The following is a 26,912-nucleotide window of genomic DNA, read 5'->3' as shown; positions in this document are numbered from 1 at the left end:
GGTAATCTGCCAGCCTCCAGGCTCTGGAGGCCTTCCAGACCAGCCAGACTGGGATGTTAAATTGTGGCATGGTGGTTATCAGCACCTCTGCTTGTATTAAGTCTTGAATTAACAGAATAATTTCCCTTTCTCCACCATAAATTCAGTTTGTTTTTTTTTAACAATGTGCTATGGTTTGGGCAACTCTGTAGTTGGCTAAGAATGTACCTTGCACTTAATGCTTGAATTTGTACTTGTGGTGTATACCCCTTGAGACAGTGTTGGTGACCAGTACTGCACATAGCCAAATGTTAATACCTGTTATGTACTCAGTGGTGGGAACTACCATCACCAGTACCTGAAATGGTCCAAAGGACCCTGTCCACAAACAAATGGACTTGTCTCCTTCCCCAAAACCACCCAAAGCGTAACCCTATTTTAATCCTGCCTCTCTGGAGAATTGGCATTATTGTCATTGGGTACCAGTAACCAAGAGCCACATATAAAATCCTGAATCCCTCTGCCTTTTCCCTTCATCCGACAGGAGCATAGGCCCCTGTGGGGATCCAAGACCTTGCCCCCATCCCTAACTGTAGTGTTCAGTCCTGGATATCTGAGCCTTCACTGCCCTTTCATTTTATTAACAGATGCACCTGCCAGTCTGCATGCAACTCTCCTGACTCCTATCCATATCTGTCTTTCAGTTTCCATATTTCACTTTCAGAGAAAGACTTCAATAGTTTTGTGTTTAGCAACACTATCAGTGGTTTTGCATTGAGTGAAAGCGGGTCTAATTTGAGCAGACATCATTAGCAACCCCTAAGATACCATGGAAGTTGGGGGATGTATGGGAGCACAAAGGTGGTCAAGAGCCAGAATATAGTTTCTTTACTCTTTTTAGGACCCACTTCACATTTCCAGCCTCATCCACTGCACCATCTCATCCCTTTGACCAGGAGATTATCTACCTCCCATTTATCCCCGTACAGCCAGCATCTTAATCAGTCCATATTACTACCCCACTCCCTGTCCTGGCTGACTGACCCTTTCATTTTCAACACACCTTGGTGTGTTTTGTTAACAACTCCACATCTTGGTAAGGAAGTGTCCCAGTTCCCAGGCCCATTCTTAGGCAGCCAAGCGGGAGTCTTAAGACAAAATGTACAAGATTGCCTGTCCCAACAGTACATAACAGTACCTCTCAAGACTACTCCTTCTCTTACCAAATGAAAAGAGAGAGAGAGAGAGAGAGAAAGAAAAGGGGATACAAGGAAAACAAGGAAACTTTTAGAGGCAATGAATATGTTTATTGCCTTGACTGTAATAGTATCATGCATATATGCATAGATCCCTCGATGTCCACACTAGTCAAAAGGTGAAGGTTTTTTGTATATCAGTTACATCTCAATAAAACTGTTAAAAGTAGAAAAGATTATTGCTTCTGTCTAATGCCTTCACCTCTGCCACACACAAACACATCCACTCCTTGACAGGCCACCTGGATTTGGTTCATTTTAACTCTTTTTTTACAGTATTCCCATTGAGATACTCATATTACACATACATTTTAATAAAAATTAACATTTTCTCCTAGAAGCATGAATTATTGTCCCTTAAAAAAACAAGTCATGCTACATAATACTTTCTACAGCTCTTTTTTTTTCAAAAGTACTTTTGTAAAAATGTTGATAGGTTAAGGAGTCTGACAAATATGCCTAGCCTCTTCCCTCAACAAATTATTTTATCTTTCCTTCTTTCTTTGTTTTTTTTTGTTGTTGTTTATGTAATTATTCATGCAAAATTATTGAGCAGGGACTATGGGCACTGTTAAAACAGTATGTATGCATATTTGAATGAGACTTAGTAATGGGAAACGACAAAGCATTTAGGTACTATATACTCGCAAAATAGAGAAATTACCAAAAAGGCAACTGAAATTTTCCTGTAAGTCACTTCCCAGTTTTCTAAAGCACTTTCAAGGGAATATCTTACTTAATTGTAATGTAGGCAGGGCATATTATAGACAAAGAACCAAGACTTGGGAGAAGAGGTACTGATTGGCATACATCATTGGACAAGGTGAAGATAAATTCCATTAATGTTTTTGCTCTACCTAATTGGCCATGTGCATGTGGATGGATGGGGTAATTTAATCTTTTCTGGTCTTGTTTTTATATATCTATAGTTAGAGAGAAGGAAACTACTTAGATGCTGTCTTAGATCTGGGGTTGTGATTTCACTTTGGGAGAGCTGTCCTTAGTGTCTTCTTGCTCATTCATTGTTGGTCTCTTAGAGTTGTATATACAGAATACGTTTTTTGGCTCCACCTGTACTGAGGAAGATCATGTCCTGTGAGCCATCTCCGTAGATCTCCAAGGGCTGCCCTTCAACCTTGCTGCATTACAATTTTATGCCCCTCTTTGCACCTAATACATGGTGCTACCTTGTCTCTGCTCTTCTGTAATCTAATCTTCTCCGCTGCTACCAGAAGCTATATTTGAGTATCTCCTACTTCCAGCCCTAGCCTACAGAATATAGTCACTCTGGATCTCCTTAGTAATGTCTGCACCCCCTTCACTAGTCTTTTCCTTATTGCCTTGGCAAATGGTATTCTCTGGGCCCTCCTGAGGAACATACTCAACTAGAGGGTCTTCTGAGCTTATATAATAGATCGTTTCTGGCATGCTTACTTCCTTGTGTCTTTAAATATCTTCTTCCACAGCCTGCTACAGTTCTGGGATCTCTATTTCATTTAAAGCACTTTTGCTTTTTCAAGCATCTAGCAATGTGTTAGGCCATATCCAGGGGTCTTTAGCAGCCTTGAATCCTGAGTCCAAGAAGAGGGCCCCATATTCAAAAACTCCCATATTCTGTTTTATAGTCCCACTTTTTAATCTAGTACCCTTGACAACCACTCCCTAGCATATTCTCCTGGTTCTTGCTGGTTCAAATTGGTCTGTTCTTGCAGCACTTGTAGCATTTATCCTTCTCCTTCCTTAGCAGACCCAGTACTTCCTCACTTGGACCATGTTGAAATTTGACCTTAGCCTGTGGCCACAGGAAAGGTTGATAGAGCATGAAGAGGGCTACTAGCATTGTTCTTAAGGCACTTGCTTCACTTGAGACTTCTATATAGTCTTTGGGTGGTGGTGGGGAGGGGCATGCGGTCCTCTAACAAGGGGACATGAGCCTTAGCTTCAGGCCCATGAGTTCAATGGGAACTTTGGAGTCCAAGGTTCTCAGCTGCATCCACCTTGATATTCTTTATTGGACTTGACATTCTTTCCTAAATGGCCCCTATTTTAGTATAGGAGACTTGCCTAGTATGCAACATCTCTTAAATTCTGCCACCCTTAAAACTGAAGGCTAGGCCTGGTCTTCAGTATAATCAGCTCTTTATTTGCAGGAGTGAAGGGTCTCTTTAACTTTTGCCAAAGAGGCAGTAAATACTTCCTTTAAATTGGTGATTAATTAGCCTATCATTTTCTCTTTCCCACCCCAGTGTCATTCAGCCACCCAATAGTCACCTTGTGGTCACTATTCACCTTGCACCCTCAAATTCTGTGCATGTTGTACAACCTAAGTACACATCCTCTTTTACCCACAGATGAACTAATGGCTGCATTCTATATCAAGAGTTTACCTTACACCAGTAATTGGGTCCTTCTTCATAGCAATCATCCTTCAAGTGATTCTACCCCAAAATCCCATCAGTAAATAATTCTTCTTAGGACTTATCTTGGTACCAACAGTTTAGGTCACATTGCCTAGAAGCCAAGCCTGAGTAAGAGATTTTTGTGCTGGTGATTGAGGTTTGTATTCTTGGGAAAAGCCTGTAAGAAAGTGAGGAAAAATAGGATAAAGCAGGAAACACACTAACAGAAATCTGGTTTCAAAAGTCTTGTCTCAGCATGACTTCACAAGGAGCTCTGAAGAATAAATTGCACCTTAGTTGTTGTCCTGCCCTGAAGCAAGGAGATTGGGCTGTTTTACCCTTTATCATTCCCTTCTAGCTATGGGCCTCAGTCTGAAAGAAGGAAAGGTTGTGGACCCGAGAGGCAAAGTAAAACATAACCTCTCAGAAATCTCTCTGCAAGGTGGTTCTTTTTCAGCCATGGTCAGTTCTCCAGAGAAAGGTGTAATAATGAGCCATTAGTAGTCAATACAGGAGGTAGCAGGAAAAATAGACCTTGTATGTTAGGATACGGGGATCTGCATAGAGGTATCAACAGCATCTGTTGCAGTATCTTGGATACTCTGCCCTAGAAACTTTACTAACAAATATCATTCTCATTCAGTGGTGTGATCGAGTTACCTTGAATTATCTTGCAAGAGGATGGTTATGCACATCCCTTCGCAAACACTATTTCAGTGACATCTCACTGATAGCTTGAAACTGACTGGAGGAACTGTCACAGAAATCTGCAAATGTAGCAGTTCAGGGCCCCATCTCAAGAGCTGTTTTAGAGTTGGTTTTAACGACAGCCTTACGAAGTTAGTGTCACCATTCTGTAAATGAGTATCAAAGTGATTAATATACTTGACATCTCTCATGTAGCCAGTAAGTTATATATGTAAATTGGAAATCTTGCTTTGTCTGATTCCAAAACTTGAATTCCTACTGTTACAGCACATTGATTCTTTTTGAACATAGAAGTTTCAATCTCCTTTGAATTCTTTGAGAAAGTTGGCTGTTTCTAGATGATGCTGAATGCACTTTGATCACCATCATTTTCTCCAGGTTAATAACTTTAAAGATATTTTACTAGTAAATAGCAGCCTCAGGACACTTCACCGATCATTTTGCCTTTGTTTTAAATACCCTTCCCTTTATTTGTTTCCGTAACTGCTCTTTCTGAAATGTAAAAGGCATCCAATAAACATTTGTTAAATGAAAAAAGGACAGATTATTTAATGAAAAATTTAAATGAAAAAATTTGGGAATTTGGTTTTTCTACAGGATTATTCAGTAGTTGCATAAAGGACAAATTTACACACTTTGCTCTAAAATCATAGGTTAAAAGTTCTATGGAAGTGCCACAGTATGATGTGGGAAGTACTACATGGTGAATCAGAGCTGACAAATGCTTGAAAAATGTATAGCTTACTCTCCAGTAACTAAGAGATTTTAAGTGCATTTTTAATTAAATAGAAGTGCAACACAGACTCTACAGTTGCTCAGCTCCACCCTGTGTTGAATTACAATACAAGTAAATTGAATGGTTAAGCTGAAAATTACTTTAGTCTTCATATAGACTTGAAAATCTTTTCAACTATTGTAGCATGGAATTGACCACTTCTGTTGTGTTTTTATTTGTATTTCTGAAGCAAGGAGAAGTCAGGCTGAAGTGTTTGAAAGCTCTTCAGAGTCTATATACCAACAGAGAATTATTTCCCAAATTGGAGTTATTCACTAACCGATTCAAGGTAAGCATCAAGGATGCTTAGCTCTTTATTTTTCACTTCTGAATACTATTTATAACTAGTTTAGCAAATGACATTACCAAAACAAGTGTTTAGTTCATATTTTTGTACATATTCTCTGAACAAACCTGTATTAGATAGGTAAATGAATCTCTTCTTTACAAAAGATATTACCAACATGAATTCTTATTTATTGCCTTCAACAGAAACTCTCCGGCTTAAAGTAAGATTTTCTTTATGTATAGCTCTTTATAATATATTAATTTTGCAAGTTAAGGTTTATTTGTCTCAGAAGATGCCAGTTGATAAGAAAGATTTTCACCGTGAACATTTATGTTAACACTTTCTTTGTGGGAAACAGGACTATAATAATATGATTTCAAGAGTAAAGCTTTCCATTTAATCTGTCATTACTCTTGCACATATTCCCCAAGGACATTACCTTTGTTTGGGCCCTGCTTATTTTCTGCTCATTGTCGATTTGATTTATAACTTTATTTCAGGATCGCATTGTATCAATGACACTTGATAAGGAATATGATGTTGCTGTGGAGGCTATTCGATTGGTTACTCTGATACTTCAGTAAGTATAATATTTGTTAATGTTTTAATTTAATCTTGATATTTTAATGTCTTTTCCTGGCATTATTGATGCACTTCACATATATAACCTTAATGTATATATATTCTTAGTACTTTAGGCTCTACTTTTGTACATGAAGGTTAGGTTTGAAACAAAATGTTTTCTGTTTTTCTTTCTTTTTTATTTTGACTATTTTCTGTTTCCTCCATATAAAAGTTCTCTTACGCAGTACAGGGCAAGTATCAGTGAAATAACATACCATCCTATTTTAAAAAAGGAGAGAGAAAGAGAAGGCTTCAAAATGGATAGGTTTTTCAAATAAGCTTCTTTGGAATGGTATAGGACTAGAAGAAAGGAAATAAGGCATTTAAATTGTGTCATTAATATGATATTTTTAAACAATAACAGTTTTATCTGTAGAGCTTTACTACAAACTAGAAGGAGGTCCCAGTAGGTCCTAGCAAAGTCATTACAAATCCTCCCCTCCCTAATTTGTGATGCTGTATCTATCATACACCAAATACCATCTGTGCTGAGGTATTTTTCATAGAGATATTATACAGTATTTATTAAGTTAATTATTAAATACTTGATGGTTTTGTTATATGATCAGTATTTAGTGTTAAAATTTTCTACTTGGTTACTGCTGAAGCAAAGAAGTCTTTAATTTTTATGTTCTTATATGTGCACCCTATCAGAATTGTTATGCTTTCTGATATTTTGTTGATTCTTATGGGTTTACTATGTAGATTAGTATATCATCTGCATACAGTTTCAATTTTGTCTCCCCCTTTCCTAACCTTAAAACTTTTATTTCATTCTCTTATCCAGATGCATCAGGCAGGACTTTCAGCACTAAAGAAGTATCACTGATAGTAGATTTTTTTTTTGTTTTTGTCCTAAGAAGACTTGTAAAGTTCTATATTGCTGTGATTTGTGAGAGAGGTTTTGATATGTGATAAAAGTGCCTTTTATTCTGAGTTGAGATTTTCCTTTTATATATTGATGAGCCTTACGGAAATTGATAGATTTGTCTAATTGTAAACCACCCTTGCATTTCTAAAGTGAATCTTGTTCAAACATGATGTAATTGGTTTTATTGTATTTAGCTTGAATGCAGTGTTATATTTAGTATCTTAAGGATTTTCACATTTGTGTTCATGTGTAAATTTGACACAATATTTTTCTTGTCCTTAATCCAACTTTTAAATCAGCTTCTCTTTGTAATATATCTTAAGTAGTTTCTTGCCCTTCTTGTGTTCTGAAATAAATTTTCTGAGAGAGATTAACGCTTCCTTGAAATTTTAAGAGAATTCTTTTGTTAAAGCCATGTCAGTTTTGAGTTTCCTTTGAAGAAAAGGTGTTTGATTACTGTTTTCACTTAGTCAGTGATTATCTACCTAAATTAACCTTTATTTCTTCTTGTACTAGTTTTGGCTTTTTATAAACTTTAATATATAATTTCATCACAGTTTTAAAATTTATAGTTAATAATATTTTTATTCATAAAACTCTGCTATTTCTCTTGTTAATTCTTCTTTTTTGTCCTCTATTTTATTTGTGTCCTCTGTTTCTTGATCATTATGCCACAGGTTTGTCTATCTTACAATTGCTTTCAAAGAACTAGCTTCATTTGGTTCATTTGTTTCTTGTTTTCTAATAATCATATTTAAAGTAATAAATATGTCTTTAATTACTAGTTTCTTAAAAACTGGACATACAGTATTTTCATAGGCATTCAATGCTAAATATTTTGATTACCTTTATGATTTATAGTTTAATCATAGATTACTCAGTAGTATGTTTCTATTCTCCCCAGGTCAGGTTTTTTAAACTGACCTTTCTGTATTACTGTATTATTTGAGAATGTGTTCTGAATAGTTTGGTTAATTTTCTCAAATTTCTAAATATGTTTAAAAATTATATAAATATAATATATGTAGTATATATATATATATATATATACACTATATATATATGTAGTACATACAGTTATGTGTTTATATTCATTACTTTGAATATTTTTACTGTGTCATTAAAATTATTGAGACCTTTGCCTTTTTTTTTTTCTACTTTTTAAGAGGGATGTGTTAAAGTTTCCAACTAGTATTGTTCATTTATTTTTCCTTATAGGTTCTTGTTTGGTGTACTTCAGAGTATATAGATGAGTACCCATGCATTTATGATGTGTACACCCTCTTCTAATGTTCATTTTATCCATATGTACCATTCTTCCTTGTAACTTATGATGTTTTTTTCCTTTTCAGATCTATTTTTAAAAATACCTCCAGTTATGGTTTCCTTGTAAGCTTCACAAGCTTATCAAATCTTTCCCTTCAACAAAAAAATACCCTGATATTCCACCCACTCAGCTATTGCATTGGAACTGTCTAGAGTTTAAGATCTCTATTGTTAAGATATACTTTTTTAAATCCTTTTTTATTTTGTTTCAGTACCTGCTCATTCAGACATGAGTAAACCTTCCTTTGCCGTTATTTCCAGGGAAGAACAATTATCTCTTAGACTCTTCTAAGATTATCTTTCCTACTAGTTTACTTCATTAAACAATGTTTTCAAACCATCTAAGAACTTGTTTGGATAAAAAAATCCTACTTTCATCATGAATTTAGAAAATGGTTTGACTGGTTTCAGAAGTCTGTTTTTAAGGTTCTTTTCTGCACGTTCATTGGAGGAGATAAGATAGAGCATGTCTTTCTTTAAAAGGTGTGTAGCTATGGCCCTAAATCTGTGTCAGATGTCCTAATTCATTAGGTAGTCCTCTTACAGATTCCTCAGAGAGCTCTCCCCACTCTAGGTATTAGTGACTACAGTTTATCAGAGTGGACAGTGACTCTGGCTATTTACTTTGTGACCTTTACTATTTATTTACTCCTGACCTTTAGGTTTCCTTTGTTGAAATTGATTGCCCTCTACATAGTCCTGTTAGACAAAGTATTTTATAGCTATTCAGGCTGGCTCCCTTTAAATATTCCATAGATGGCCTACAGGAAACTTGGACCATTTATGGTTGGAGAAAGTACACCTCACTCCCCTTGTAGCCCTCTTTTCTTAATTTACTACCTTGGGTTGCTCCAGTCAGCTTTTCACATTTAGATCTTTTTAAGCATGTGATACCATTTCCCAAATGTCCTCACAGTTGTAAAGAATGTTTATAAAGTTTTTATAGTAGTTCTCTGAAACTTTGTGCTGCAGTTTGGCTTGGAAAGAAGGCTTCAGATTACTGCAACACTCTGATTTCTCTTGAAAGAAATCCTCTTTAACCATTATATTACTCAATCCCCTAATTTCTCCTTATATGTTATTTTGGTTTTTAATGAGGTAAGGATCACAAAATGAGCTTTCTAGTCTCTTAAAGCATTTACGTGCAATGATCTGGCTTTATTTTTCTTGGCTTGTTGGATCTCTACCAAAACGTTTCAAAGTTACATTTAACATCCTGTTATATCCCCTTTGAATTCTTTTTCTGTCTACCTGTTAATTCTCTTTCTTTTGGTATAGACTATCAATTTTCCTTTCACTTATGAGCTCGGGTTCCTAAAATATCTTGTTAAATATTTTCCTATGAGTTTAACAAGTTTCTTCTGAAGGTATTAGCTAATTGAGGTGATGTATGTAACTGGGTGAAGAGATTAGAGCTTTGTGCCCCTCATAATTTAGGGGTATGAGTTAGGCTTGGGCAGAGACTTCTGCTTCAGGACAGAAAGCCTCTGGTTACAATTTGTAACTCCTCCCTTGCAGACTTAAAAACTGTCTCCTTCAGCTGTAATCTCATTTTAACCCTCAGGTATTGAAGAGATACGTGAGGAGAGTTAGTTCATGGGCTAGACACTCAGGCTACACTAATTTTTAATTTCCCAGTGCTTGCTGGTTCTAGCTGTTGCCCACTCACACTCCACTGGCTACTGTTTTTGCTTCACAGTAGAATTAGAACAGGCATTGAGAGAGGAGAAAAAGAGTACTTTAAAATATTCTTCTAGCCTATTTTCCTTGATATCCGGCTTTTTTCATTCAGAACTGTATTATCTCTTATACTGTGATAGAATGCCCTTCTTTTGCTGCAAAGGTCACTCTGATTTTATGTTTATTTGACAGATCCCTCAATCTCTGCTTAGCTTCTGAGGCATCTCCAGGACTGAATTCTGGGGGATGAGCTTATTCCCCCTACATCTTGTCAAGGACCTCTATAGCCCAAGAATTCTGTACTTCATCTAGCCATTGTTAACTGTAATCATATCAGACATTTTTAACCATGTAAATAGTCAGGAAATAGTTAGAAAAAAAAATTCCTGGAGACACATTCTTGAAAACTAAGAAATGGCTCAAACTTTAAGAATGCATGAATGAAAAGGTGGGAAGTTGTTATTAGTAAAGTAATGACAGGAACTGCTAAATCTATCTTATGTATAAAGAAGACTAAATAATATTGTAAATATGGTGATAAGACATCATTTATCATACTTTCCACATTGGATAATTTACCCAAAGACAACAAAATCACTGATTCAAAAAGATACATGCATTCCTGTGTTTATTGCGGCATTATTTATGGTAGCTCTTCAAGATATGGAAGCAACCTAAGTGTTCAACAATAGATGAATGGATAAAGATGATGTGATACACATGTACAATGATGTATTACTCAGCCACAAAAATAAATTGAGATCTTGCCATTTGTGACAACATGGGTGGACCTAGAGGTCATTATGCTAAGTGAAATATGCCAGATAGAGAAAGACAAATTCCATATGACTTCACTTACATGTGGAATCTAAAGAACAAAACAAATAGATTCATAGAACACAGAACAGACTGGTGGTTGCCGTAGAGAAGGGGATGGGCAAAAAAAAAATAGTTCTGGAAAGAAGAGTTACATAGCATATTAATAATTTAACTCTGTGCAACAGCGAAAAATACAGTCCCAGTGCCTATGAACAAAACTTTTAAAGAAATTGAGTTAATTTGGGCTAATATGTGTCCCAAGATGGTAACAGTCACTATCTTTTGGAGTGTATGTGTATGGGAAGAAATGTGGAACTTTATTTTCTAATTTTATCTGTACTTTCTGAATTTTATATAATTATTAGGTGGTCTTTATAATTAAGGAGAAATACTACTTTCAAAGTGAGATTAAAAAGAAATGAAAAAAATCAATATGCCTTGAGCTTTTATAATGAACTTTACAAAATTTAGAGTAGAGCTGAAAGTAAACATTTGTTTTGACTTAGATGTTGCTTTCTAAACTTTTCAGTGGAAGTGAGGAAGCTCTTTCCAATGAAGACTGTGAAAATGTTTACCACTTGGTGTACTCAGCACATCGCCCTGTTGCTGTGGCAGCTGGAGAATTCCTTCACAAAAAGTGAGTCAGTTATCTTTGAAACCAGGTTCTACTTTTGTGTTTTGTTTTGGCATTGTTTCAGACTTAGTAGAAGAGAGTAATAGTGACTAAAAACACTGCTGAAAGTGACCGTTTCAAATTCTGGGTGCTATAATATCCTCATAGGCTATGTACACATCATGAATCACATCCCTAAGAATTATGTCCCTTGTGACAAATTCCTTTTCCCTGAAATCTAAAAGAATGATTCTCTCTGCTAAGGGTGTAAGTGGATATTGGGGAAGTACATGAATTTTCCATTTTAAAATCCTCAGTTCTTACCTTCTTAGCATTTATAATCTAAAATCACCTTCAAAATGTCTCCCAAGTTTTCATGGGTTTGTTTTTGTTTTTGTTTTTCATTCTTTCTGTTGGAATGAGGATTATTTTCATCAGCAATCCATAATGATTCTGGAAATTATATATACAGTTGCAATTTAATAAAAAAACAAAACCTCATCTTTTTTTTTGACAAAGCATAGAACTAATGAGAGTTATTAATCAAACATCCTTATGAAACACATTATTGATCATGGTGTACTATATATGTTCTATAATTTATTAGTAAATAAATTCATTCTTAAAATATAAATATATTCTTGGGGGGAGGACTGTTTTGCTTTGTTTTTTTCTTTTTGTTCTTAGACTTAACTTAGTGACTTTGATCACTGGCAGGTGAACCCAAAAGTCCACTACATTGTATTAATCTGTGATTATGCTAAGCACAGGTATAAATCACGCCCTGAGCAACTGTTGTGATTGATGATTAGCCTTGATAATTAGTAGGCCTGGCCCTCCGTCCAGCATCCCTAGCTCAGTGCTGCAACAAGCTCTTCTCTACTCAGTGATACCTCTCAAAGAGGAAAAAGTTTCACTGTGAAAAATCTCTAAGAAGGAAGCTGGCTACTAGTACCTGTTCGTAATGAAAGTGAGAAAGTAGGTCAAGATTTCCAGACATGACTTTTAAAATAATATACCAAATTTGCCGGTGACTCTGACATATTTGGCAAGCAGAATAGTGCTGTTCCTGTTTAAGGATTGTCTATCACAAATAACAGAAGGCTGTAGTCTTAACTTACCTTTTTTTAACAGGACTATTATATTCTATTAATTTCTGCTCATTACTGAACTTTTCAAAAAGCTGGGTGTTTTAAGAATTTACTGCTTCTATGATTTCAAAGAAAAAAAATAGACTAAAAAGTTTGGCTCCCTGCAGAATAGAGGCCATAAACTGGAAGCAGTTAAGTCAGAAAGAGCTCTTGGATATATTTGATTTTATCTGTATTGTATTTATCTAAGTTTGAAAAGAATTTTTAAATTGGAATATTTTACATAAAAATCCATGAGTATAAGCCACTGTTAATTCTTATGTGTTTATGAAAATGAAGCCAACTCCTATGTTAATGAAACCTTCATACTATAATCTTGCTTTATGCCCCTAACCTAGAGATAGTCAGAAAACTTCATTCTTAATGATGGCTTAAAGCATTCTCTCACCCTTTAATACTGCGATCTTATAAAATCTTCAACAAGTAAAATGTAGAGTAGTCCTAGAAATTCCATGATTAGGTTTTAAAAACATACATGTGTGCATGTACATACTTAGTCTATAGTCTAGTTTATAAACTATACACAAGTTTAACCAAGCATCCAAAAATTTTTTTAATGTATCTGAAATGAATATTTTAATGTCATCAAGAATTCTATATTTTATTGTTAGAAAAATTAAGCTAATTCTTTTTCTTATTACTTTTAACTTTTACTTATTTTTTCTTCAACTATAGTTGATACACAATCTTATATTAGTTTCAGGGATGCAACATGGTGGTTCAGCAGTTACCCACATTATTAAATCTTCACCCAAACTAGTGCAATTACTGTGTGTCAACACAGGAAGATGTTACAGAATCATTGCCTATATTCTCCATGCTGTACTGCCATCCCCATGACCAACTTATATTATGATTGAGAATTTCAGTGCCCTTTATCCCTCTCACCCTCCACACCCAAGTACCCCAACCCTTCCCACATGGTAACTACCAGTCACCTCTCACTGTCTACCAGTCTACTACTGTTCTGTTCATTTTGTTTTCTTTTGTTTTTAGATTCCACTTGTAAGTGAAATCATATGGTATTTGCCTTACTCCTCCTGGCTTATTTCATTAGCATAAAACCCTCTAAGTCCATCCATTTTGTTCCAAATGGCAGGATTTCTTTCTTTTTTTATGACTGAATGATATCCCATTGTGTGTGTATGCCACATCTTCTCTATCTGTTCATCTATTGATGGACACTTTGGTTGCTTTCATATCTTGACTATTGTAAATAATGTGGCAATAAACAATAGAGGTACATATTTCTTTTTGAAACAGGAATTTTGTTTTCTTTGGGTTAATCGCTAGAAGTGGAATTACTGGGCTGTATGGTATTTCTGCTTTTAGTTGTTTGAGGAACATTCTACTTTCCTTGGTGGCTGCATCAATTGACATTCACACAAACAGTGTAGGAGGGTTCCCTTTTCACCACATCCTCATCAACACTTGTCTTTGGGTACTGGCTGTCTAACTGGTGTGAGGTGATATCTCATTATGGGTTTTTGGGTTTTTTTATTAAGGTATTATTGATATACACTTTTACGACGATTTCACATGAAGAAACAATGTGGTTACTACATTTACCCATATTATGAAGTCCCCACCATACCCCAAAGCAGTCACTATCCATCAGTATAGTAAGATGTCACAGAGTCACTGTTTGCCTTCTCAAGGCTACACTGTTTTCCCCATGACCCCCTACACAATGTGTACCCCTCAATCCCCATCTCCCTCCCTCCCCACCCACTTTCCTACATCTCTTCCCTTTGGTAACCACTACTCCCTTCTTGGAGTCTGTGAGTCTGCTGCTATTTTGTTCCTTCAGTTCTGCTTCTTTATACTCCACAAATGAGGGAAATCATTTGGCACTTCTCTTTCTCCTCCTGGCTTATTTCACTGAGCATAATGTCCTCCAGCTCCATCCATGTTGTTGCAAATGGTAGGATTTGTTTTTTTCTATGGCTGAATAATATTCCATTGTGTATATGTACCACCTCTTCTTTATCCATTCATCTACTGATGGACACTTAGGTTGCTTCCATATCTTGGCTGTTGTAAATAGTGCTGCAATAAACAAAGGGGTGCATACATCTTTTTGAATCTAAGAAGTTGTATTATTTGGTGGGTAAATTCCAAGGAGTCAGGTTCCCAAATCAAATGGTATTTCTATTTTTAATTTTTTGAGGAACCTCCATATTGCTTTCCACAGTGGTTAAACTAGCTTACATTCCCACCATCAATGTAGGGGGGTTCCCATTTTCCACATCCTCGCCAGCATTTGTAGTTCTTGGTCTCTTTGATGCTGGCCATCCTTACTGGTATGAGGTGATATCTCATTGTGGTTTAATTTGCATTTCCCTGATGATTAGTGATGTGGAGCATCTTTTCGTGTGCCTGTTGGCCATCTGAGTTTCTTCTTTGGAGAATTGTCTCTTCATATCCTCTGCCCATATTTTAATCACATTATTTGCTTTTTGGGTGTTGGGGCATGTGAGTTCTTTATATATTTTGAATGTTATCCCCTTATCAGATTTGTCGTTTACAAATATTTTCTCCCATACTGTAGGATGCCTTTTTGTTCTGTTGATGGTGTCCTTTACCTTACAGAAACTTTTTAGTTTGATGTAGTCCCATGAGTTCATTTTTGCTTTTGTTTCCCTTGCTCGAAGAGATGGATTCAGGAAGAAGTTGCTCATGCTTATATTCAGGAGATTTTTGCCTGTGTTGTCTTCTAAGAGTTTTATGGTTTCGTGACTTACATTCAGGTCTTTGATCCATTTCGAGTTTACTTTTGTGTATGGGGTTAAACAATAATCCAGTTTCATTCTCTTGCATGTAGCCATCCACTTTGCCAAAACCAGTTGTTCAAGAGGCTGTCATTTCCCCCATTGTATGTCCATGGCTCCTTTATCATATATTAATTGACCATATATGCTTGGGTTTATATCTGGGCTCGCTAGTCCGTTCTGTTGGTCTATGGGTCTTTTCTTGTGCCATTACCAAATTGTCTTGATTACTCTGGCCTTGTAGTAGAGCTTGAAGTTGGGGAGCATAATCCCCCCAGTTTTATTCTTCCTTCTCAGGATTGCTTTGGTTATTCGGGGTCTTTTGTGGTTCCATTTGTATTTTAGAACGATTTTCTCTAGTTCCTTGAAGAATGCTCTTGGTATTTTGATAGGGATTGCATTGAATCTGTAGGTTGTTTGAGGCAGGCTGACCATTTTGACAATATTAATTCTTCCTATCCATGAGCACGGGATGTGGTTTCATTTATTGGTTTCTTCTTTACTTTCTCTCATGAGTGTCTTGTAATTTTCAGCGTATAGGTTTTTCACTTCCTTGGTTAAGTTTATACCTAGGTATTTTTTTTTTTGATGCAACTGTGAATGAAATTGTTTTCCTGAATTCTCTTTCTGCTAGTTCATTGTTAGTATATAGGAATGCCACAGATTTCTGCATATTAATTTTGTATCCTGCAACTTGGCTTGAATTCAGATATTAGATCTAGTAGTTTTGGAGTGGATTCTTTAGGGTTTTTATGTATAATATCATATCATCTACAAAGAGGGACAGTTTAACTTCTTCCTTGCCAGTTTGGATGCCTTTTATTTCTTTGTGTTGTCTGAATGCCATGGCTAGGACCCTCTAGTACGATGTTGAATAGAAGTGGGGAGAATATGCATCCTTGTCTTTTTCCCGATCTTAGGGCAAAAGCTTTCAGCTTCTCACTGTTAAGTATGTTACCTATGGGTTTGTCATATATGACTTTTATTATGTTGAGGTACTTGCCCTCTATACCTGTTTTATTGAGAGTTTTTGTCATGAATGGATGTTGAATTTTGTCAGATGCCTTTTCAGCATCTTTGGAGATGATCTTGTGGTTTTTGTCCTTCTTTTTGTTGATATGGTGGATGATGTTAATGGATTTTCGAATGTAGTACCATCCTTGCATCCCTATAATAAATCCTACTTGATCATGATGGATGATCTTTTTGATGTATTTTTGAATTTAGTTTGCTAATATTTTGTTGAGTGTTTTTGCATCTATGTTCAACAGGGATATTGGTCTGTAGTTTTCTTTTTTGTGGTGTCTTTGCCTGGTTTTGGTATTAGAGTGATGCTGGCCTCATAGAATGAGTTTGAAAGTATTCCCTCTTCTACTCTTGAGAAAACTTTAAGGAGGATGGGTATTAGGTCTCCACTAAATGTTTGATAAAATTCAGCAGCAAAGCCATCTGGTCCAGGATTTTGTTTTTTGTTAGTATTTTGATTACAAAGTCAGTTTCGTTGCTGGTAATTGGTCTGTTCAGGTTTTCTGTTTCTTTCTGGTCAGGCTTGGAAGTTTGTATTTTTCTAGAAAGCTGTCCATTTCTTCTAGGTTATCCAGTTTGTTACCATATTTTTCATAGTATTCTCTAATAATTCTTTGTATTTCTGTGGTGTCCGTGGTGATTTTTCCTTTCTCATTTCTGATTCTGTTTATGTGTGTAGACTCTTTTTCCTGATAAGTCTGGGTCGGGGTTTATCTATTTTGTTTATTTTCTTGAAGAACCATCTCTAGCTTCCATTGATTCTTTCTATTGTTTTATTCTCAATTATATTTATTTCTGCTCTAATCTTTATTGTGTCCCTCCTACTGACTTTGGGCCTCATTTGTTCTTCTTTTTCTAGTTTCATTAATTGTGAGTTTAGACTGTTCATGTGGGATTGTTCTTCTTTCCTGAGGTAGGCCTGTTTTGCAATATACTTTCCTCTTAGCACAGCCTTCACTGCATCCCACAGGTTTTGCGGTGTTGAATTATTGTTGTCATTTGTCTCCATATATTGCTTGATCCCGGTTTTTATTTGGTCATTAATCCATTGGTTATTTAGGAGCATGTTGTGAAGCTTCCATGTGTTTGTGGGATTTTTTTCATTTTCTTTGTGTAATTTATTTCTACTTTCATACCTTTGTGATTTGAGAAAATGGTTGGTACAATTTCAGTCTTTTTTAATTTACTGAGGCTCTTTTTGTGGCCTAGTATATGATCTATTCTTGAAAATATTCCATGGGCACTTGAGTAGAATGTGTATCCTGCTGCTTTTGGGTGTAGAGTTCTGTAGATGTCTGTTAGGTACATCTGTTCTAATGTGTTCTTCAGTGCCTCTGTGTCCTTACTTATTTTCTGTCTGGTTGATCTGTCCTTCAGAGTGAATGGAGTGTTGAAGTCTCCTAAAATGAATGCATTGCATTCTATTTTCTCTTTTAATTCTGTTAGTATTTGTTTCACTTTTGTAAGTGCTCCTGTGTTGGGTGCATAGATATTTACAATGGTTATGTCCTCTTGTTGGACTGACCCCTTTATCATTATGTAATGTCCTTCTTTGTCTCTCATTGCTTTCTTTGCTCTGAAGTCTATTTTGTCTGATACAAGTACTGCAACACCTGCTTTTTTCTCCCTATTGTTTGCATGAAATATCTTTTTCCATCCCTATTGAGTCTGTGTATGTCTTTGGGTTTAAAGTGAGTCTCTTGTAGGCAGCATATAGATGTGTCTTATTTTTTTTTATCCATTCAGTGACTCTATGTCTTTTAATTGATGCACTGAGACCATTTACATTTTGGGTGATTATTGATAGGTATGTACTTATTGCCATTGCAGGCTTTAGATTTGTGGTTACCAAACATTCAAGGTTAGCTTCCTTACTATGTAAGAGTCTATCTTAACTCAATTAATATGCTATTCCAAACACAATCTAAAGGTTCTTTTTTTCTCCTCCTTTTTCTTCCTCCTCCTTTATTTATTAAGTATCATATTCTGTACTCTTTGTCTATCTCTTGATTGGCTTTGGGGATAGTTAACTTAATTTTGCATTTGCTTAGTAATTAACTGTTCTACTTCTTTACTGTGGTTTTATTACTACCTCTGGTGATAGCTATAAACCTTACGAACATTTCCATCTATTGCAGTCCCTCCAAAATACACTGTAGAGGCTGTTTGTGGGAGGTAAATTCTCTCAGCCTTTGCTTATCTGGAAATTGTTTAATCCCTTCTTCAAATTGAAATTATAATCTTGCCAGGTAAAGTATACTTGTTTTGAGGCCCTTCTGCTTCTTTGTATGAAATACATCATGCCACTCTCTTCTGGCCTATAAGGTTTCTGCTGAGAAGTCTGATGATAGCCTGATGGGCTTTCCTTTGTATGTGATCTTACTTCTCTCTCTAACTGCTTTTAATAGTCTGTCCTTATCCTTGATCTTTGCCATTTTAATTACTGTACATCTTGGTGTTGTTTTCCTTGGGTCCCTTGTGTTGGGATATCTTTGCACCTCCATGGCCTGAGAGACTATCCCCTTCCTCAGATTGGCGAAGTTTTCAGCAATTACCTCCTCAAAGCCACTTTCTATCCCTTTTTCTCTCTCTTCTTCTTCTGGTACCCTTATAATGAGAATCTTGTTCCATTTGGATTGGCCACGCAGTTCTCTCAGTATTTTTTCATTCTTAAAGATCCTTATTCCTCTGTGTCTCACCTTCTTTGTATTCCTTGTCTCTAATTTCTGTTTCATTTATTGTCTCCTCCACTGTATCTAATCTGTTTTTAAAACTTTCCATTGTATGTTTCATTTCTGATACTGACTTCCATAATGATTCATTCTCCAACCGGAATCCATTCCTGAGTTCTTGAATATTTTTTGTACCTCCATGAGCATGTTAATGATTTTTATTTTGAAATCCCTTTCAGGAAGATTCATGAGGTCGATTTCATTTGAAACTCTCTCAGGTGTTGTATTCATAATTTTACTTTGAACCAAGTTCCTTAGACATTTCATATTTGTATATGGCGCCCTCCAGTGCCTAGAAGCTCTACTCTCTGGAGCTGCTCAGCCTGTGAAGCATGTCGGGGGTCACTGGGGAGTGGTATTTGTGCCTGGAGGGAGGAAAGAGTTGTTTCCTGCTTTGCCTGTCTCCACTGCCAGAACCAGTGGGCTGAGCACACAGGTATAAGCCTATATACTTTGTGTTTGTAGTTGCTAGATGGGGCTTCCCTCTCGCTGGCCTAATGCCAGAGTAGGTTTTGCCAGTTTGCACACTAGGTGGGGGCGGGCTGGGAGAACGGCACAGTAGGCTGTGTTTCATGAAGGGGGTCCTAGGAGCTGTGTAGCCATCCAGGGAGCTGGAACGCCTGAAGATCATGAAAGTTCCCAACCTTCTGGGCAGAGTGCACTTGGACAATTTTGTCTACCTGCCCTTTCTCCTGAACAGTGAGCTGTGTGCAATCCTTGCTTCAGCTCCCTCTTGTTGTTAAGAAGTCTCTCAGACTGCCCGCCTTTCTTTTGTTCCAGAGCAGCTGGATATGGATCCCTGCTTTCCACAACCGGCTGGAATCTCAGTCTCTCCAGGAATTCTGCCTGTCTTAGCTTTCCAACTCTGTAATTACGAGAGTAGTCTATTCAAGCACCATGAAATGTGGTGCTCCAGAACAGATCTCCGGAGTTAGGTATTCAGCAGTCCAGGCCTCCACTCCCTCCCTGCTCAGCTTCTCTTCCTCCTGCCAGTGACCTGGGTGGGGGAAGGGCTTGGGTCCCTCAGGGCCACAGCTTTGATATGTTATCTTTTCTGTGAGGTTTATTCTTTTCTCCAGGTGTATGCAGTCTGGTGCAGTCCTCTTTCCTTTTGCTCTTTCAGGATTAGTTGTATTAGTTATATTTTTGTATTATATGCGGTTTTAGGAGGAAGTCTCTGTCTCACCTCTCACTCTGCCCTCTTAAAGCCTCTCCCCATCATTGTGGTTTTGATTGGCATTTCCCTGATGATTAGCGATATGGTGCATCTTTTCATGTGCGTATTCGGCATCTATATTTCTTTTTTGGAGAAGTGTCTGTTCAGGTTCCTTTACCCATTTTTTAATCAGGTTATTGTTTTGGGGGGCTCTTTTTTGGTGTTGAGGCATATGTGTCCTTAGGTATTTTAGATATTAACCCCTTATTGGATAGATCATTTACAAATATATTCCCACATTCTATAAGATGCCTTTTTGTTCTGGTGATGGTGTCTTTTACTGTAGAGAAGCTTTTTATGTTGTCTAGTTGCACTTACTCATTTTTTTTTCTCCCTTGCCCAGGGAGATGTGTCTTGAAAAAAAAAAATTGCTCTTGCTTATATGCTCAAGAGATTGTTCCTTGTTTTCTTCTAAAAGTTTTATGGTTTCATGTCTTTACATGTAGGTCTGTCATCAATTTCAAGTTTACTTTTATATATGTCATTAGACTATAATGCAGTTCATTCTATTCCATGTAGCTGTCAATTTTTCCCACCCCAGAGACTGTCTTTTCCACATTGTATATTTATGGCTCCTTTGTCATATATTGACTGAACATACATGCATAGTTTTCTATGTAGGCTCTCCATTCTGTTCCACTGGTCTATGGGTCTGTTGTTGTGCAAATTATTTTGAGTACTGTAGCTTTGTGGAAGAGCTTGCAGTCAGGGAACATAATCCATCCAGCTTTGTTTTTCTTTCTCAGGATTGCTTTGGCTCTTCGGGGTCTTTTGTGATTCCACATGAATTTTAGAACTGTTTGTTCTAGTTCATTGAAAAATGCTGTTGGTGTTTTGATAGGGATGTATAGAACCTAAATTGCTTTGGGCAAGATTGGCATTTTGACAATACTAATTTTTCTTATGCATGAGCATGGGAAAAGTTTCCATTTGTTTGCATCTTCTTTAATTTCTCATTACTGTGTTACAGTTTTCAGAGTACAGATCTTTCACCTCCTTGGTTAGGTTTATTCCTAGGTATTCTATTCTTTTTCATGCAATTCTAAATGGAATTCTTTTCCTGATTTCTCTGTCTGCTAGTTCATCATTAGTATATAGGGATGCAATACATTTATGTATATTAATTTTGTATCCTGTAGTTTTACTGAATCCACTTATAGTTGTAACAGTTTTTGATGGAGTCTTTAGAGTTTTCAATAGAAGGTATCATGTCATCTGAAAATAGTGATAGTTTTATTTCTTCCTTACCAATTTAGATGCCTGTCTCTATCTTGTCTGATTGCAGTGGCTAGGACCTCCAGTACTATCTTGAATAAAAGTGGTGAGAGTGGGCATCCTTTTCTTGTTCCTGATCTGAGAGGAAAATCTTTCAGCTTTTTGCCATTGAGTATGATGTTAGCTGGAAGTTTGTCATATATGGCCTTTGCTATGTTGAGGTACATTCCCTCTTTACCCATTTTGTTGTGAGTTTTTATCATGAATGGATGTTGAATTTTGGCAAATGCTTTGTTAGTATCTATTAAGATGATTATGTGGTTCTTATTTTTTTTGTCAGTAAGGTGTATGACATTGAGTGATTTACGAATATTGTACCATCCTTGCATCCCTAGACTATATCTCACTTGGTTGCAATGAATGATCCTTTTGATGTATTTCTCATTTTGGCTTGCTAATATTCTTTTGAGGATTTTTGCATCTATGTTCATCAGGAATATTAATCTTTTATTTTCTTGTTTTGTAATGCCTTTTTCTGGTTTTGTGTTAAAGAGATGCTAACCTCATAGAATGAGTTTGCAAGTATTCTCTCCTCTTCTACTTTTTGAAACACTTCTAAGAGGGAAGCACATAATAGAGGACTACAAGAAGCACATTAAAGAAGAACTTTGGGTTTTAGTTCTTCTTTAAATGTTTGGTAGAATTCAGCTGTGAAGCCATCTGGTATTAGTATATTGTTTGTTAGGATTTTTTATTACAAATTCATTTATGTTACTGGTAATTGGTCTTTTCAGATTTTCTCCTTGGTGGACAGTATTAGAAGGTTGCATGTGCTTTTCTAGGAATTTGTCCATTTCTTCTAGGTTGTCCAATTTATTGGTATTTAATTTTTCATAGAATTCTCTAATAAGTCTTTGTATTCTGCGGTGTCAGTTGTTTCCTTTCTCAGTTCTGATTGTGTTTATTTGTGTCCTCTCTTTTGTTTTTGATAAGTCTGGCTAGGACTTTGTCCATTTTATCGTCTCAAAGAATCAGCTCCTGCTTTCATTGATTTTCTTCTATTGTTTTATTCTTCCCTATTTTATTTCTTTCTGCTGTGATCTTTATTATGTTCCTTCTACTGACTTTGGGTTTCATTTGGTCATCCTTTTCTAGTTTCTTTGATAATGAGATTAGATGTTTGGGATTGTCCTTCTTTTTTGAGGTAGTCCTCTATTATGTGCTTCCCTCTTAGAATTGCTTTTCAGACATCCCACAAATTTTGGACTGTTGTATTTTTGTTTTCATTTGTCTGCATGTATTGCTTGATTTCTGTTTTGATTTGTTCATTGATCCACTGATTATGTAGAAGAATGTTTTTTAGCCTCCATGTGTTTGTGGAGATTTTTATTTTCTTCATGTAATTTATTTCTAGTTCCGTAACATTGAGATCTGGAAAGATGCTTTATACAACTTTAGTCTTTTTCAATTTATTGAGGCTCTTTTTGTGGCCCATTATGTGATCTCTCCTGGAGAGCATTCATTCCATATGCACTTCCGAAAAATGTGTGTCCTGCTGCTTTTGGGTGGAATGCTCTGTATATATCTGTTAAGTCCATCTGATATAGTGTGTTGTTCACTGCCTCTTTTTCTTTATTTTCTGTCTGATTTATATGTCCATTGATATAAGTGGGGTGTTAAAGCCCCATAATATGATTTTGTTCCTGTGTATTTCTCCCTTTACTTCTCTTAGTATCTGTTTACGTATTTAGGTGCTCCTATTTTGGATACTGTTTTAATTTGGTCATTGATCCCTTGATTATTTAGGAGCATGCTGTTAAGCCTCCATGTGTTTGTGAGCCTTTTTGCTTTCTTTGTACAATTTATTTCTAGTTTTATACCTTTTTGATCGGAGTAGTTGGTTGGTAGAATTTCAGTCTTTTTTAATTTACTGAGGCTGTTTTTGTGGCCTACTATGTGGTCTATTATGGAAAATGTTCCATGTGCACTTGAGAAGAATGTATATCCTGCTGCTTTTAAGTGTAGAGTTCTGTAGATGTCTGTTAGGTCCATCTGTTCTAGTGTGGTGTTCAGTGCCTCTGTGTCCTTACTTATTTTCTGTCTGGTTGATCTGTCCTTTGGAGTGAGTGGTGTGTTGAAGTCTCCTAAAATAAATGCATTGCATTCTATTTCCTCCTTTAATTCTGTTAGTATTTTTTCACGTATGTAGGTGCTCATGTGTTTGGTACATAGATGTTTATTATGGTTATATCCTCTTGTCGGACTGACCCCTTTATCATTATGTGATGTCCTTCTTTATCTCTTGTTACTTTCTTTGTTTTGAAGTCTATTTTGTCTGATACAAGTACTGCAACACCTTTTTTCTCCGTATTGTTTGCATGAAATATCTTTTTCCATCCCTTCACTTTTAGTCTATGTATGTCTTTGGGTTTGCAAGGAATCTCTTGTAAGCAGCATATAGATAGGTCTTGCTTTTTTATCCTTTCTATTACTCTGTGTCTTTTTATTGGTGCATTCAGTCCACTTACATTTAGGGTGATTATCAATAGATATGTACTTATTGCCATTGCAGGCTTTGGATTCATGGTAACCAAAGGTTCAAGGGTAGCTTCTTTACTATCTAACCATCAAACTAACTCACTTATTACACTATTACAAATACAGTCTAATGATTCTTTATTTCTCTCCCTTCTTATTCTTCCTCCTCCACTCTTTATATGTTAGGTGTTTTATTCTGTACTCTTTCGTGTTTCCCTTGACTCCTTTTGTGGATAGCTGATATTATTTTTTACCTTTAGTTAGTATTTGGTTGATGTGCTTTCTTTGCTGTGATTTTATTTTCTCTGGTGACATCCATTTATCCTTAGGAGTACTTCCATCTAGAGCAGTCCCTTTAACATACCCTGTAGAGGTGGTTTCTGGGAAGCAAATTCCTTCAACTTTTGCTTATCTGGAAATTGTTTAATCCCTCTTTCAAATTTAAATGATAATCTTGCTGGGTTCAGTATTCTTTGTTCAAGGCCCTCTGTTTCATTGCATTAAATATATCATGCCATTGTCTTCTGGCCTGTAAGACTTCTGCTGAGAAGTCTGATGATAGCCTGATGGGTTTTCCTTTGTAGGTGATCTATTTTCTCTCTTTGGCTGCCTTTAATACCCTGTCCTTATCTTTGACCCTTGCCATTTTATTTATTATAGGTCTTGTTGTTGTCCTCCTTGGGTCCCTTGTGTTGGGAGATCTGTGAGCTTCCATGGTCTTGGAGAATATTTCCTTCCCCAGCTTGGTGAAGTTTTCAGCAATTATTTCTTCAAAGACACTTTCTATCCCTTTTTCTCTTTCTTCTTCTTATGGTGCCGCTATTTTGCAAATATTGTTCCATTTGGATTGGTCACACAGTTCTCTTAATATTCTTTCATTCCTAGAGATCCTTTTATCTCCCTCTGCCTCAGCTTCTCTGTATTCCTGTTCTCTGATTTCTATTCCATTTACAGTCTCTTGCACCTCATCCAGTCTGCTCTTAAGTCCTTCCATTGATTGTTTCATTTCTGTTATCACCCTCCGTACTTTATCCCTCAGCTCTTGCATATTTCTGTGCAGCTCCATTAGCATGGTTATGACTTTTATTTTGAGTTCTTTTTCAGGAAGATTCATTATATCTATCTCCCCAGGCCCTGTCTGTGGCGTTTTTTGAGTGATTTTGGACAGGACCACGTTCTTCTGCCTTTTCATGGTGATGGAATTGATTGATGTCAAGTGGCACGTGTGTCAGCTGGGAGAACAAAGTCCCTTCCTGCTTGCTGCTCGCAATGCCCTTCTCTTCTACCTGTGCCTGTTACCTGTACACAGGGAGCAGTGTCTGGGTTAATCTCCTGAGGTGCTGTGGGCGGGGCTGCCCTTGGGATGGCCTAGGGCACTGTCAGGGATCGCAGGTGCCACATGTGTTCTCCTGCGAGAATGACGCCCCTTCGTACCTTCCGGACTTTGCACCTGCTTCCTCTGTGCCAGGCAGCTGTGTGCTGGTGGTAGCCTCTGTGCCTGACCTGGTTAGCTGCACACTGGGAGAAGACTCTGTGTTGTTGCTGTGGGCAGGGCTGCTTCCTCGCTGGTCCGCAGTAATGGTGGGTCAGCTAGTTTGCTTGCAGTGCCTGCAGGGGGCAATGAACAGCAGGCTGCTTATTGCCGTGAGGAGCTTCAGAGCTGCATTGCCACCCAGCACATTAGGGTGCCTGAAGTTCGTTAAGATTCCCAGCCTGTTGGGCTGAGTGTACCGGGACGGTTTTGTCCACATATTAAACCCTTGTCCCTTTAAGACTTTTCAAGTGCCCGCTTTTCTTTTGTCCCAGGGGAGCTGGCTGTGGAAATCCACTCGCAGTCTCTGTCTCAGATTTTACTTTTCTGTTTCTTTAATATCCAGTGCACCATGCAGTGTGCTCCTATTGCAGATTACTATGACTGGGTATTCCACTCCCACCCCACTCAGATTCTTTTCCTCCCCCCAGTGAGCTCAGGTGTGGGGAGTGCTCAGGTCCCGCTGGATCACAGCTTTGTATCTTACCCTTTTTTGTGGGATGCTGAGTTCTCACAGATGTAGGTGTAGCCTGGCTGTTGTAGTATATCTTCTGGTCTCTCTTTTAGAAGTAGTTGTATTTGTTGTATTTTCAGAATATGTATGGTTTTGGGAGAAGATTTCTGCCACCCTACTCACACTGCCATCTTGAGCGCCTCTCCGAATGCATTGCATTTTATTTCCCCCTGTAATTCTGTTAGTATTTGTTTCACATATGTAGGTGATACTGTGTTGGGTGCTGCTTTTAAATCCCTCCATTGTATATTGCATTTCAGATATGGAATTTCTTAATGATTGAATCTCCATCCTAAATTTGTCCCTGAGTTCTTGAGTACTTTTCTGTACCTCCATGAGCATGTTTATGATTTTTATTTTGAACTCTCTTTCAGGAAGATTGGTGAGTTCAGATAACCGGCATTTGTGTGTGTGTGTGTGTGTGTGTGTGTCATGACTGATTTTGTTCATACTTGATTTTTTACTTTTGGGTGTTTTTTTTTTTTAACTTTATACTTGCTTAGTTAATAATTGGTCTAGGAACTTTACTATGATTTTATTATCACTGATGAGAAATATTTAAGCTTAAGTACATTTCCATCAACAGGTTTCTTTAACATATCCTGTAAGGCTTGTTTAGTGGTGGTAAATTCTTATAGCTTTAATTCATATGAGAAACTTTAATGCCACTTTGATTCTGGATGATAACCTTCCTGGGTAGAGTATTCGTGGTTGAATGTCCTTCTGTTTATTCATTAAGTATTTTGTGCCACTCCCTTCTGACCTGTAAAGTTTATTCTAAAGAAACCTGATAGCATTATGGGTTACCCTAATGAGTAAGTTTTTGTCTATCTTTAGCTGCTTTCAGTACCTTCTCTATCCTTAATCTTTGTCATTTTC

The 26,912-nt window shown here is 36.9% G+C and overlaps 1 protein-coding gene across 6 annotated transcripts in view; it reads left to right on the top strand.

The window, feature by feature from the left end:
* The window catches only part of STAG1 (STAG1 cohesin complex component), a 436,291-nt gene that overhangs the window by 304,441 nt on the left and 104,938 nt on the right, over positions 1-26,912 (top strand). For all 6 annotated transcript variants that reach the window (XM_073232352.1, XM_073232354.1, XM_073232353.1 and 3 more), the window contains 3 exons: positions 5,308-5,406; positions 5,907-5,986; positions 11,256-11,363. In XM_073232352.1, coding sequence (XP_073088453.1) covers positions 5,308-5,406; positions 5,907-5,986; positions 11,256-11,363 — 287 coding nt within the window. The remainder of the gene's footprint in view (positions 1-5,307; positions 5,407-5,906; positions 5,987-11,255; positions 11,364-26,912) is intronic.

This window comes from Manis javanica, chromosome 3 (assembly GCF_040802235.1).
Source record: "Manis javanica isolate MJ-LG chromosome 3, MJ_LKY, whole genome shotgun sequence".
Taxonomy (NCBI): domain Eukaryota; kingdom Metazoa; phylum Chordata; class Mammalia; order Pholidota; family Manidae; genus Manis; species Manis javanica.
The sequence above is the reverse complement of the archived record's forward strand: the minus strand, read 5'-3'. Positions and strand labels throughout refer to the sequence as shown.